Genomic DNA, 15195 nt, shown 5'->3' on the forward strand with positions numbered 1-15195 from the left:
CATCACATTTCTATTTCAGAAAATAAGCTTGAGGAAGGGGAACAGGGCAAGGGAGCATTTGACAGCTGAGTCAACATCAGCTGTGGTGCTTCCAGTTGACAGATGAGCATGTTGAGGCCCAAGTGGGGGAGCTGGGAATGTGAACTCGTGCCCGATTCGAAAGCTCTTGCTGGTAACTGCAGTGCTGCGTTGTGCTTTCCTGCCTCTGAGAGGTTAGCTGCAGCACAGTTGCTAGTGGGGGACTGCTGTTTAGATGGGAGCGTAATGACTGCTGCACAAAGTAAGAGTAAGAAACCACGAGGTGCTCCATACCTCAAACTGCACTCTGTGTGGCCTGTTCGTGTGGGTCCTGGGAGGCCTTGGCCCAGTCAGCCAGCGCCCAAACCCTCCCACACTGTGGCCCAGTGACTGGTGAGTGTGAACAAAGGTGGAATCAGAGCAGGTCCCGGACCCTCGCTGTGTTCTCTTTAAATTGGTGCCAGCTTTTCTGGAAAGTCATCCAGCTGCATTTACCCAGATGCTATCCGAGTTCACACCCTGGCTGGACAATTTCCTGAAGGACCCAATTCAAGAGAACAAAATGGGCCAAATGCGGCGTTTGAGGCGGCTCAGATATCTGCCAGTAGCAGGGCCTTGAGCACACCATGGAACAACTGGGTAATGGAATGTTATGTGCCTTTAATGGGAGAATTAGGAAGACACTGTTGCGACACTGACAATTTTATTTTTAAACAACAAAGGGAATGAAGTTAGCGAAGGACCATGTTGTCAGCACACTATCATTATAACTAAGACCACGTGCATAATGTGTGTGGGCAGGACTGGAAAGAGAGGCACAAAAATGAAAACATTGCCTTTCTAAGGGCTGAGATTATGGGAGAATTTAGTTTTTTAATGGCTTTTAACTGAATATATGCTTGTCCTATAACCCAGCAGTCTCAATCCTCAGTGTATATGCAAAAGAAGGGAATCTATCAAGCAAAAACAAAAAAAAGCTAGAATGTTCTTAGCATCTTGATTCATAATAGCCCCAAATGTCCATCACAGGAGGATGGATACGTACATTGTGGTATATTTATACAATGACTCAGCAGTGAAAAGGAATGAACTACTGATACACACAAGGAGGATGAATCTCAGAGATACTATGTTGATCGAAAGAAGCCAAACACAAAAGAGTACATTTGTGTGATTGTGTTTTTATGAAGTTGAAGAACAGGCAAGTACGATGTGGTAAAAGTCAGAGTAGTGGCTATAAGGAGTGTTGACTGTGAGAGGACACGAGAGAATTTTCTAGATTTTGATCAGGTAGTGGCTATGCAGGTGTAGATAAACATAAAATCCATAAAGCTGTAAAGATTTAGTGCACTTTCCAGTGGATGTAAGTTGCATCTCAAAAAGTGGCTTTTGGGCTTCCCTGGTGGTGCAGTGGTTGGGAGTCTGCCTGCCGATGCAGGGGACACGGGTTCGTGCCCCGGTCCGGGAGGATCCCACATGCCACGGAGCGGCTGGGCCCGTGAGCCATGGCCGCTGAGCCTGCGCGTCCGGAGCCTGTGCTCCGCAACAGGAGAGGCCACGGCAGTGAGAGGCCCGTGTACCGCCAAAAAAAAAAAAAAAAAAAAGGCTTTTAAGGGTGTATGTGTGTAAGGGTATGTATTCTCTCTCACTCTCTTTCTCGGGAAAAGATCTAAAAGGTTATATACTGAAATCTGAATAGTGCTTATCTCTGGATTGTGGACTTAATGTAATGTTTAATCTTTCTGTCTATATCACTCCAAGATTTTAAAAAATGGATATACATTACCGTTTTAACTTAAAAGCAAGTCATTTTTAGAAAAAGGAATGTAAGAGGTAAGATGATGTGGAATTCTGTTTGGGCTTCCACATTGCTGGAATAAGGCATTTCTGCCTGTGGAACTGTTTGGCATCCATGAAAATTACCCGGCACACGTCTTAGTGTCTCGGCTCTCAGCCCGCTTCCTGGCACAAGGCAGGTGTGTGTCGGGCAGTTATTTTCACTCAGGAGACCAGGCAATGTCTTGGTCTCTGAAAGAGTAAGGTGAGTCCACGAGGTGGATTATGTCTCCTGGAACAGAGCTTAAAAGGAAAGCTAATAATTATTTTTTAAAAACCAGGCTATTCCTTAACAAAAATAAATCTCAGGTTAGCTTTTTAGAGGAAATAAAATTCTGAGGACATGACAAGTGGAATAAATTGAGCAGGTAAAATGTTTTAGAACTGTTTCCACCCAGGATGAAAGAAAGCCAGGGAGAGGAGGTGATTCCAGGAGAGGGTAATGGGGACAGATGCCAGGGGGCCTTGAGCCAGACAGGAGGTCTGGATTTCATTTTGCCGCCAGAGGAAGAGATAGCATCTGACCGTGTGCAGGGATTGTCAGAACCACTGTTCTGAGATGGCCCTGGTTGGTGTGGTCCCTGGGTGAGTTTTCAGAGTTTCTGGAGCCCCAGAAGGCTGCCCAGCTTGCGGTTCAAATGACCACGTGAGCTGCCATCCAGAAAGAAGTGGCTGACCTTGGAGGCCCTGTCAGAGCCACCTGTTCTGTTCAGTGCTCTCCGTGGAAGGTCTCTGCCCCCAAAATGGCCCAGGGCACCCGACGCAGGCCAGGAGGCAGGAGGCCATGTCCCTGAGCACCCTGTGTCTGCTTGCCCGCCTCCGCTGTTGATGAAGCAGTGTTACATCTGCAGCACGTCCAGGAGAATAGAGGTGTCTTCAGATGACCAGTCCAGCCTGTGTCACAGCTCCTCAGCACTTCCAGTGAGCGACTCCATCTTGTTACATCTCTAACGAGCTGAATGCCCGGCATTAGGGCAGGAGCAGAGCGGATGTGGTCACTGTCCATGGGGACGGGTGGAGGCAGGGTTTGCGCTGAGGTCTGGTTGTCATAAAGCCACACTGCAGGGTCCATAAACCCTAGAGGTCAGTGGTATCAGAGGGGCCATGCAGTGCTGAGGTTAGCACTTTGACGGGGTTCAGATCCTAGCTCTGCCGCTTCCTAGCCACGTGACCTTAGGGAAGAGGTTGTCTTTAGTTTACTCATTGTGAAACTGGAATGAGCACCTCGTAGGTTTTTGGTGAGGATTGCATGAGCTGATATATGTGAAAGAACTTAAAACAATCCTAGGATGCTGGGCTCCACGTAAGCGTTAGTTATTATCATCATCACCACCACCGGCAGTATTGTGGGCGCTGTGCCTGCCATTCGCCAGCTGAGTCGGGACACCCTCTGAGAGCAGCCCAGCTCCAACATTTCGCCCCTGGAAGGATCCAGACGTTCTCCAGCGCAGCCCTGGGAGGCTGGGATGAGGAACCCTCCCCCACTCCCCATCTCTTCTCTCCCACAGAGGTTCTATGTGGCCTCCTCCCGGCAGCTGAAGCGCCTCGAGTCAGTCAGCCGCTCCCCGGTTTATTCCCACTTCAACGAGACCTTGCTGGGGGTCAGTGTCATCCGCGCCTTCGAGGAACAGGAGCGCTTCATCCGCCAGAGCGACCTGAAGGTGGACGAGAACCAGAAGGCCTATTACCCCAGCATCGTGGCCAACAGGTGGGCGTGGGGCCGTGGGAGGGGGCAGGGGGAGCCCCTTGGTTCCTGGATGAGGGTGTGGAGCGATAGACTCGGTGCGAGGAGAGGACTTTATAACCATTAAAAGCAGAAAGGAGCACGGTCAGCACGCAGCTCCAGGGGCATTGGAGTGCAAGGACAAAGAGTTCTTCTGGGGTCAGAAGATACTGCAGGATCCATCATTTAGCTGTTGTCCTGGTGCTACAGGATCATCAGTGACGGCAGGCAGCCTCAGCTATTGAGTGTTTTTGCGCCATGCTTCTCATCACACCACCCCTGTGTGATGAGTATTGGAAGCAGTTTACTTATATTAGGTTGAACCATGTGAAATTGCCATTTGGGGGATCAAGAATGATTAAATACCATCAATCAAAAAAAGGGGGTAGAAGTTTGCTAATTACTGACGAATCTGGAAAAGTATCCTCCTCACTTGCTTACCTCCTGATGTATTTTTTGAGATGTGGGATGGAAAACTCTGGGGAGGGGTAATAGCACCCTGGAAGTGACCCACTGTGCACAATGTAATCCCATCGTGTAAGACTGGGCAGGGAGATTGTGAAGTACTGGAGAGAACCTTGCCTTCCCTTGAAGAATTTTTAGGGAGTTTGTCAAAATCTGGGTGTGTGTGGGAATAGCTCACACCCTGAGGACCAGTCACATGGATCTTAACGCTGTAGTGGAAAAAATGTTGATACTACTGTCTTTTCTAGAATGCTTTACATTTTAAAACATTAAAATAATGTTCCTATGTGATATCTTATAAAAGTTAGCTTTAAACCAGTTTATATTTTAAAGCTAAGGCAATACATTTTAATGTTTTTGAAATGAGGGTGATCTGGGTCTGGGAACCCTTTGGCTGTGTTGAAAATGGTGGTTTATTTCTCACTCCCACCTCCTCGTCTCCTGCCAAGAAGAAAATTATTTTAAATCAGGGGGTGCCTCTTATAGTTGATGATTTCTTAGTATTTAGGAATTTTCTGGGACATATTTTTAAAAGCACACATGGGTATATTTTAAAGGTTTCAGTGAGAGAAAGTTGGTTCTTAAAAAGGCAAGCTTCAGTTTCCTGGAAAGGTCACTTTTGTAGAACTCTATTTTAGTTCCTGGGCTTGCCAGATTAGTGAGGAATTCCTGAAATCGTGTCCCTTCGGCCCTCCTTCCCCATGTCCCATGAGCAGGGCAAATGAGGCCTCTCTCAGGAACTATTGGGGAATTATTTCTGTTAGCAAAGTGGCCACCACCACCACCCCGCCCCCCAGCTATAAATCAAGTCCCTGAAAAGCTGACTCTGGGCGTGTGTGTGTGTGTGTGTGTGTGTGTGTGTGTGTGTGTGTGTGTCCGTCCATGTGTCCATGTGTCCGCCCGTCCCTCTGCCTGTGTCTCCACGTAGGTGGCTGGCTGTGCGGCTGGAGTGTGTAGGCAACTGCATTGTCCTGTTTGCCGCCCTGTTTGCAGTGATCTCCCGGCACAGTCTCAGTGCTGGCTTGGTGGGCCTCTCGGTGTCTTACTCACTGCAGGTAAGGGGGGTGCTCTCAGGTGGATTTTCCAGTTCTCTTAATGGGGAGCCAATTGTCAGGTTTTTGGGCCTTTGCTTTGGATCTCTGTGGGAGTGGGGGAGAGGAAAGGGGACCAAGTAGAGTTTGACGAGCAGGTCTAGAGCCCAGTGACCGACTGGTGCAGGAGAGAAATTAGATGTGCGGCCCTGATTCCCCCATCAGCCAAGGAGAGTCCTTGATGGCATGAGAGGATGCCCCCAGCTACAAGAGAAATGTACTTAATCCTATAAATTTCCCTTGAAGTACTGCTTTAGCTGCATCTCCCAAATTTTGATACATTGCGTTCTCTTCTTATCATCTGGTTCAAAATATCTCTTCATTTCCTTTCTGATTACTTGTGTGGCCCCTGGGTTATTTTGACATGTGGTGCTTGCTTAAGAGACACAATGTAGGAAGTCTGGCCACAGTACTTGGGGTTGCTGTTTTGTGTACCTTGGTTATCTGAAACATTTCATAATGAATAATGACTTCATGGAAATAAAGCAACTCTCGCTCACTCTAGAAGCTCCATGTGACTCTTCCACTCACAGGTCACCACATACTTGAACTGGCTTGTTCGGATGTCGTCCGAGATGGAGACCAACATTGTGGCCGTGGAGAGACTCAAGGAGTATTCAGAGACTGAGAAGGAGGTAAAGCAAGCCCCCGGCCTGACGTCTTGGCCATGATCTTCAGTGTGGCTTTACCCAAAAGAATCCTTTGAGCCCTACCACGTGGGCCTTCAATAGGCAACCTCTATCTGACAAAAATAATCTTCTGTTATCTGTTATGTTTTTTGCAGGGAGGACTTACATTATGGAAAGTGAATCATACTAATTTTCTCTTTAAATAAGTTTAAACATTAAAATACAAATGAGTCGTTTAAAAATATTAAAAGTCAGGAACAAGAGAATCAGTACATGGATATTGCAAAAATCATGTTATTGGTAAGGAATTGACCAAAGTTTGGGAAACCCTGCATTTATTTAACCCAAGTCCTCATTTTATAGGTGGAATAAAAAGGCATGTAGGGAGGGACGATGGCTGGTCCGAGGTCACGCATGGTCCGTGGGACAGCTGGGAGTAGGACCCAAGTCTCCAGGCTTTGGTGCCATGATTCCCCTAAAAACTGCCTTATTCTGCCCACACACCACCTCCGAATAGCAGTAGTAGTGTTAATAATGGTAATAGCAGTGATGCTTGGAGATACCACCATCCCCACTACTACCAATAATAATAGTAATAGGGACACACATATTGTGCTCTTGTGGGGTGTCAGGGCCTGTACTAAACATTTTACATAGAATAATTCATTTATTCTCTACACAGCCTTATAACTCACATTCTACTGTTATCCCCATTTTGCAGGTGAGGAAATGGACAGAGAGAGGTTAAGTTGCTTGCCTAAGATCACATGGCCGGTAAATGGCAGACCCAGGATTTGGGTGTGTGCCTTTATGCCGCACTTTATTCCAAGAAAGTGCCCCTTGGGAATGAGACCAAAGTGACCCTGGTTAGACTTTGTCTTGAGGATTTACAGAGGTGAACTACGCCAGGTCCTTTAATGCTCTGACTCGGTGAACCAGGGCCCACTTCCTCAGAGAGCATCTGTCAGAATGGTGTGAGCGCCCCCTGTGGAAATAAGAGCACATTACACCAGGAGTTTCCCACCCTACACTGAATTTATCTATTTATTTATTTTTAATTTATTTTTATAAAAGCTTTCGAGATGTAATTCTTATGCCACTCAGTTCACCCGTTTAAAGTGTGAAATTCAACTTAATTTACTTTTAAAATATTTTACTACTTCTAATTATTTATTTTTATACTTTTAGAATAAGAGCATATTTGAAAAAGAGAAAGATCACCAGTCCTACCACTATTAAAATATATGTATTTACTTATGTGTTTATTTATATTATGTATGATATTTATTTATAGATAGAAAGCTCCAACCACTTCTCTCCAGTCCCCTTTGTGTTCTTATAGCATGTCCCCTTATTTATATAAAGGGTGTAAAAAAATTAACATAAGAAGTTTATGGGCGAGAAAGGATGGACTTTCTCTTTTATTGCCCTCACCATTCCTCTCCTTCCCTGAAGATAGCCCTGAGCCTGGCCCAGAGCACATCCAGAGGTAGACCTCAGGAAATGCTGAAATGAACTAAGCAGCTTTTCAGAAACAGGGGCTGTGTGACCCCAGGCAAGTTGCTTTCTCTCTCTGTGTTTCAGTTTCCTCATGTGTAAACTGGGGATAGGAAAGAACCCACTCGTGGGATTGTACTGAGGATTAAACGACGTAATGTGATAGAGTGACCTTCAAGTGTTAGTTGCTGCTTTTACCAGACCTTAGAAGCCATTGGAGTATCTCACCTTTACCCTTGTGTCTGTCGAGAGAAGACCACTCATTCATTGATTCAGTCCATGAGTGTTTATTGAACACCTACTATGTGCTCTGGGCCCTGGGATATAGCAGTGAACGAATAAAAGAACCTGTCCTCATAGAGGGGATTTCCAGTGGGCATGGGTGACAGAACAAGCAAATATGTACTTAAAATGCTAGGAGGTGGGTAAGTGCTCTGAAGGAAAATGGAGGGGGGGAGGGGAGAGATGGGCCCAGGGCTAGGAGGGTGGTCTCATTGGCCTGAGATCTGCAGCAGGTGAGCAGGTCCAGAGGGTAGTTTGGGGAAGAGCACTCCAGGCAAAAGAAGCCGCAAGTGCAAAGGCCCTGAAGCAACAGGTGTGGGTGTTCATGGAACAGTCCAGAATTCAGTGTGGGGAGCGTAGTGAGTGAGAGAGAGAGCCATATGGTCAGAGGGGTCATGGAGGCCACTCACACAGAGCCTTAGGGCACATGAGGTGGACTTCAGACGCCTGAACCCCACCCCACCACCCACTGTGATTGCAGGCTCCCTGGAGAATCCAGGAGATGGCACCCCCCAGCAACTGGCCCCAGGTGGGCCGAGTGGAGTTCCGAGACTACGGCCTGCGTTACCGAGAGGACCTGGACCTGGTTCTCAAGCACATCAACGTCACCATCGATGGAGGGGAGAAGGTGGGCGCACTTTGACCCCCACCAGTTCACGGTCGGGCGTAGGTTGCCACCAGGCAGATGAAATGAGCTTCCTCATTTTCCCAGTCTGTCCCTGTCCCAAACCACAGGGTGGAGTGGCCTTTCGGGGAGGGGCTTATGGAAGTAAAAGCTGCTCAGAGTGTCCCAGCAGGGTTGCAGACTGGTAGCCCGAGGGCCAAAGGAAGCCCACAGATACGTTTTGAAAGAAATCTAAATTGCAAGTGTTGAAAAATCTGGAATGTTTTATATAAAAATCCATTTCCTGCTTTTCTTGAAAGATCAGAACACGTGGCAACACTGGGCCCATCCTCCTTGCCTGACTCTTTCTAGACAAGACACGAGCCTCTCAGTTCACCGACTGGTCCCTTCCTGCTCCATTCATGTGCCCACTCAGCCCCTTAGGCATTTGAGTTGGCAGTCTCTAGAACAGAAAGACGTCATCGTCACTACTAGGGATGGCTCAAGGGACATGTGAAATGGACAGAATTTTGGAACGTATTGCTGTTCCTGGAAGACATCCTTGCTCTGAGACCCAGGGTCCTCCTGGCCGTTTGCCAGAAGACAGTGTTTCATCTCTGAACATACGAATTTGTTAAACTTCCTACCCCAAGGCTCAGAATGTACCGTTCCCATGAGAGAATTTCTCCAACTTATAACAAGGGGAGGAACAGAGTGGGCGGTGTTCTCACTGACGCTTTATGGCTTATGTTACATCATGAGACTCTGCTCTGTGAGTTGCTGTCAGAGGGTGGAGGAGCTGGCCTCTTTGGAGCCCAGATGAGAAGGGAGAGTTCTAACTGGAACATCAATCATTGGCCATTAAATGGGGAGCCCAGTTCCCTCAAGAGAGGATAAGTAGAGGCCAGGTTGTATCCCTAACCTCTTTCTGCTTCCTCAGCTGGGATGCAGGGGGATCTGCTTGAACCTTGGAGATATTTCAACAGCTCAGATATTTCACCAGAACAATCTGATTGTTACTTAATATTATCTTGAGTTGAAAATAACTAATTTATAAAAAACAGCTGATTAGCTATTTGTAATGAGGTGGATGGACCTAGAGTCTGTCATACAGAGTGAAGTAAGTCAGAAAGAGAAAGACAAATACCATATGCTAACACATATGTATGGAATTTAAGAAAAAAAATGTTATGAAGAACCTAGGGGTAAGACAGGAATAAAGACACAGACCTACTAGAGAATGGACTTGAGGATATGGGGAGGGGGAAGGGTAAGCTGTGACAAAGTGAGAGAGTGGCATGGACATACATACACTACCAAACGTAAAATAGATAGCTCGTGGGAAGCAGCCGCATAGCACAGGGAGATCAGCTCGGTGCTTTGTGACCAGCTAGAGGGGTGGGATAGGGAGGGTGGGAGGGAGGGAGATGCAAGAGGGAAGAGGTATGGGAACATGTGTATATGTATAACTGATTCACTTTGTTATAAAGCAGAAACTAACACACTACTGTAAAGCAATTATACTCCAATAAAGATGTTAAAAAAACCTAATTTTAATTTCTAAAAAGAGCTGGCAAAGAGAAGGGAGTCCTTCTTGACCTTTGGCCAAAACAGCCCCTAAAGGAATGTCTGGGAAGCTGCTGAGGGTGGGGGCTACGGTGAGAGGTGGGTTGACCAGATGACTGAATTGCTCTGGGGCTGGTACTTAAAATGAGGGCACCATGGGGCAGGAGGTAACCCCAGATAGCAGCATTCCCACCTCACCCTGGGCCCTTCCTGTCCCACAGGTTGGCATCGTGGGGCGGACAGGAGCTGGGAAGTCATCCCTGACCCTGGGCTTGTTTCGTATCAACGAGTCTGCCGAGGGAGAGATCATCATTGACGATGTCAACATTGCCAAGATTGGCCTGCACGACCTCCGCTTCAAGATCACCATCATCCCCCAGGTGGGGCCGATGGGCTGGGCTGGGTCACGCTGAAAGCGACATGTGTGTATTTTCAGGACAAACCTACCTTTATTCCTACTTTCATGATTTTTTTTTTTTTTTTTTACTGAAATTATGCTGTGTTTCTTCACGGAATCTCCTCTTAGCACATAAATAACAGTGAGCCTTAAGCAGGTTTCATTCATTCCTTCACTCCTGCCACCCAGTAGGCAGCTTCCTGAGCATCTCACAGGATACAGTTAAGATACTGGCTTCTCTGCCGGCTGCCGGTCAGCACAGGGATCTCTGACCCTCCCAAGAGCTAGGCGAGAATGATGAATTTTCTAGACTGATGCCAGTAGGTGGTGATTCTTTAATACGTTGCCTTTTAGTGTTGTTTTGCCTTATATTTCTCCTAAGGTTCTTATTTGGAGGTGGGATGGGGAGGAATCCAGGTACCTTGCAATTAGGAATTGCCCATGCTGCATCTCCCTTCCCGAAAGTTCCCAACACATTTGCATATTGAATGCTCTGGGAAATCTTGCAAGAAAGAAATCTATTTTATTTCACTTAATCCAGAGTTTTCCGGGCTTTTTTCCCCCATTATTGACATCTTCGGAAGTGGTGATTCCAAGGGACTGTGAAACCCCATTTTGAACAATTCTGGCAAGAACTTTCTACATTGCACCTCTTTGCCCCACCCGTGTCCACCGTGACGTGAGCCTCACACGTCATCTGCCATCTTCCCTTCGAACAGGACCCCGTTTTGTTTTCGGGTTCCCTCCGCATGAACCTGGACCCATTCAGCCAGTATTCAGATGAAGAGGTCTGGACGTCTCTGGAGCTGGCCCACCTGAAGGGCTTCGTGTCGGCCCTTCCCCATAAGCTGAACCACGAGTGCGCAGAAGGCGGGGAGAACCTCAGGTAGGCGGGGGTGAGGCCCCAACCGGGTCTCCTCGGCTTCAGCTCTCCCTCCGTCAGGGCGTTTGTAGGTTTTGTCCATTTCCATCTGGTTCAGACCTGGGTTTGAGTCCCAGCTCTGCCACGTGAGCTGTTTGTCTCTTAACCTCTTGGGGCCTCAGTTTCAGTATCTAAAATGGGTTTCAATCTAGGCTCATTTTACCATGAGGTGTAACCAGGATGGCCAAAACGCTTCCTTGCTTACACCAGGTCCATTCAATGGAGAGTGGCTATCAGTCGTTAAACTTCGGAAAGGCTTCTCTTCCAGTCAGTAAATAGCACTGCTCTGAGCCCTCCCTGTCCCCACCCACTGCCCCAGCTGCCGTGGTCCGTCTCCCAGGCTCCCCAGGATCCACCCATGATCCAGCAACTGAAGTGTTAATGCCTGGCGCAGCAGAGATCCTGTGCCTCTGTCACTTACCCATCACCATGACAACCAAGCACCAAACCTCAGGTGTGTTCAACAAGAGCCTGACCGCTCACACACTCGGGCGGTCAGCCAGGCAGCTCTGCTAGTCTTGGCTCACGCACGTGGGTGGTGGCCGCTGGCTGTAGGCAGATCTATTCGGCCTCCGCTGGGGGCAGTTAGATTCTGCCCCGTGTGTCCCTCATCCTCCAGCAGACCAGCCCAGGCATATTGTCATGGTGATGGCAGAGGTGCAAGAGTGAGCAAAGCCTGGTGTGCATTCCCATTTCAAGCCTCTGCCGGCCTTATGTTTGCCAGCATCCCATTGGCCAAAGCCAGGCACGTGACTGAGTCCAAAGTCCGCAGTGAGGGGCCCCACAGAAGGCATGGATATGGGATCATTTTTGCTACCTGTTATTTTGGATAGCACCTCTGAGCCCTGTGTTGAGAATGATTCTGAGCCTGCTTCTAGCTCAACGGGAAGACCATTCTGATTGATTAGTGATGTCTGCCATGGGCACAGATGTGGGGAGTGGAAGTGCTCTCCTGGTCTAAGCAGCACCCAGTGTCTCTTCTCCCTTCTCACAGTTCAGGCCTAGGCTCAGGGTCAGGGTGGTTTTGACACTGTTTCCTGGTCCTTCTCTCCCGGTCAAGCGTTGGGCAGCGCCAGCTTGTCTGCCTGGCCCGGGCCCTGCTGAGGAAGACAAAGATCCTTGTGTTGGATGAGGCCACGGCGGCTGTGGACCTGGAAACGGATGACCTCATTCAGTCCACCATCCGGACGCAGTTTGATGACTGTACCGTCCTCACCATTGCTCACCGGCTCAACACCATCATGGACTACACGAGGTGATGCCCTGGCACAGAAGGCCTCTGGACCTTGCGGTCCACCCCAGTCACCCGTTCATTCATTCATTCATTCATTCAACACTGTCGTTATGCCTAGTGACAGCCTGAGCTGGTGGAACGTCTCTTTGTCCTGGTTAGTACCAGGCATTTTTTGACATCACTCAATCATTTATTCAGTCAACACATGTGTGGAGTGCCTGCCACATTCCTGGCTCCGTTCCAGGCACTGGGGACTGAGCAGGGATCTGTCAGACAGGGAGCCTGCCTAAGAGACCTTACAGATTAGTTGGGGGCTGGGTGCAGAGACAGACAATAAACACAGCAACAAATAAAAGGGAATTGTGCTGGGAAGGAAATATAAAAGGTGATAGAGAGTACTGGAGGTAGCATCACAGGACATTGACATTGACTAGAACTGGGGTTGAGGATGGGCAGCCAGGTGGAAGGCTACTGTAACAGTCCTGGCATAGGGTGTTAGGGGCCTGACCCAAAGCAGGGACTTGCCCAGGTGGGCTCTTGGGGCACGAGGTGCCAACCCCTTCCCCACCCCTCATGTCTGCGTCCCCTCCTTGCAGGGTGATTGTCCTGGACAAAGGGGAGATCCGCGAGTGTGGTCCTCCCTCCGGCCTCCTGCAACAGAGAGGTCTCTTCTACAGCATGGCCAAAGACGCTGGCTTGGTGTGAGCCCAGAGCTGGTGCAGCTGCTCAGAACTGCAGGGCCGACATGCCAGCAGCCAGGGATCAGTCGGCATCCTTGGGAACCCAAGCCTCGCGTAGACTGAAACCAAAAAAAAAAAAAGAACAACCCAAAACCAAAACACACAGAAAGCAGCCACCCTCTGGCCCCCTGCCTGGAATTGGCTGTGAAGAAACAGGAGAGACACAGGGATGCAGTGCCCCCAAAACACGCACATCCTTGCCTCTGTTACCCCCACAGACGCACACATGTTCTCACGCCCCTGGGAGGGCACATGTGCTCTCCGTGCTCTGTGGGGAGGTTTGGGCCGCCAGACTTCCAGAGAAATCGGTTGCATAAAACATGCTAGTGACCAAATCCAGCCAACGGCCTCAGATCTCTCCAGCCGAAGTCTGCAGGTTCCAAGCTTTCGAGAAGCTCCCTGGTCCCCGGCACCTCTCTGTCCTTGCCTGGCTCTACCCAGATGCTTGTTTCCCCAAGGCTGCAGTTTGGAGGTGAGGGGCCTGGTGAAGGTCATTTTCACTCTCAGGCAGTGTCCTGAGGGGCATGGACGCGCTTCTCACCAGCCATCTGGTCTTCTGGGTGCTCAGACGTGGGAACCAGTGTCACAGCGCTGCCTCCACCGGGACTTGCTTCATGGACCAGAGGCCGCATGTCTCCCAGTGCTTCTCGTTGACGGGACTGGGCTGGCCTCCGGGTGACCTGGCCCTGGAGCTCCAGGCCGGGAGAGCTCTCTCAACGCCGACTTCCCCGCTTGACTGCTCACCTCGTCACCCGCTCCCGTCTTTGCCTTGCCTTCCTTCCTCCCTCTTTCTACCTGTAGCTAGAATGGGTTTACGCCTTCAGGTGCCCGAAAGAGAAGACCTGGTCATGGTTATTCAGCATTCAAAGCCAAGAGCGCTGGTGCCTCCAGGTGTGAGCAGTTGGTACTGAAAAGAGCCCCGTTGAGTCTCCTCCTTGTTCTTAGAGTTCAGTTTCTCACCCGGGGCCTCTGGTTGGCTGTCAGGGGCGGCGGGGTGGAGAACTTGACTTACGGTTACTGAGTCTCTTCTGGGACAAGAAAAGAACCCATTCATGAGTGTCAGTGATTTTCTTTTTCTTTTTTTTTTTAAGTACTGCTCTAGGGAGAAAAACAGTCTCAAGACTTTAATTTCTTGGGAGGAAGTACTGGGCCGAGGAGCAGCATCCCAGGGAAAGGCCAGGTTGGCTCAGCATCTGGTGGTTGGTCCCTGTGTTCCTGGAAGGAAACGGGCAAGTGGGGTCCTTTCTTCAAAGCCCTGTAGGTCCCTTGATTGGAGACCAAAGTGAGACCCAAAAAGCAAAGAGAGGTCACGGCTGCCCCAGGATTCATGCTCGCTATGTGAATTACGTTGCTGACTTCAAGCCAGAGAAGCATCTTTCTTCTTTTGGGTGGAAATACATATTTATTTTTTGTAAGTTAAACCATTATTTCACATTAGATAAACCAAGTGTTTCTTGGGGATCTTTTTGTAATGACTTACACTGGAAACGTGAACATTTGCAAATAATTTGCAGTTAAAAAAAATATTTTATTTCTTTCTAAACGACTGTTCCATTTTCTTTCTAGCGAAGGTTCCTGCCGTCTCTCCAGGAGTCGGGATGGGGCACCCTCTCATCTGCTGCTGTTCTTTCTCCTTGGCGAGCATGTTGTTTCTAGCGGGAGCTCTTGGAATTGGGAACCTAGAGATTAAGAATCAGGTGGGGTTTGGTGGGGAATCGGCGTAGCACGGTGGACAGGGTCCTGCCCTTGTCATCTGCAGGCTGTGTGACCCTAGGCAGGTCACTTAGTCTTCGTGCCTCAGTTGCTTCGTCTGTAAAATGGGGCTGATCCCTGCCTCCTGGGCTTGTTGTGAAGATGAGCACTGATGTGTGTGTTACGTGCATGGCCCAGGTTGGGTTCTAAGACACAGGCGAGGCAAACATCACACATGGCAAGAATTAGCCTTGGAAATCCCTTTGTGGTGTTAGGCCAGGCTAGGCTATGCTGCAGTAACAAATTGGCCATAAACTCTTGGGACATGAATACAAGGGTGTATTTCTCATATATTTCTTGATGAGAATCAGGCGCCTCTCCTTTGGTACGATGACTGACAGATCCAGACCGTTCTGGTTTTATGACATCGCCTCTCGGGGGCTGGCTTCTGGGTCACCACAGCTGGGGAAGGGAAGTTGTGGACGACTCACACCCACTG

General features: G+C 48.9%; 1 protein-coding gene across 1 annotated transcript in view; it reads left to right on the forward strand.

The window, feature by feature from the left end:
• Positions 1-14541, forward strand: part of ABCC1 (ATP binding cassette subfamily C member 1 (ABCC1 blood group)) — a 130183-nt gene extending 115642 nt beyond the window's left edge. The window contains exons 24-31 of the mRNA XM_060031811.1: positions 3363-3562; positions 4971-5097; positions 5667-5768; positions 8023-8169; positions 9933-10091; positions 10828-10994; positions 12091-12285; positions 12861-14541. Coding sequence (XP_059887794.1) covers positions 3363-3562; positions 4971-5097; positions 5667-5768; positions 8023-8169; positions 9933-10091; positions 10828-10994; positions 12091-12285; positions 12861-12969 — 1206 coding nt within the window. The 3' untranslated portion in view covers positions 12970-14541. The remainder of the gene's footprint in view (positions 1-3362; positions 3563-4970; positions 5098-5666; positions 5769-8022; positions 8170-9932; positions 10092-10827; positions 10995-12090; positions 12286-12860) is intronic.
• Positions 14542-15195: the final 654 nt, after the last annotated feature.

This window comes from Delphinus delphis, chromosome 15 (genome assembly GCF_949987515.2).
Source record: "Delphinus delphis chromosome 15, mDelDel1.2, whole genome shotgun sequence".
NCBI lineage: Eukaryota > Metazoa > Chordata > Mammalia > Artiodactyla > Delphinidae > Delphinus > Delphinus delphis.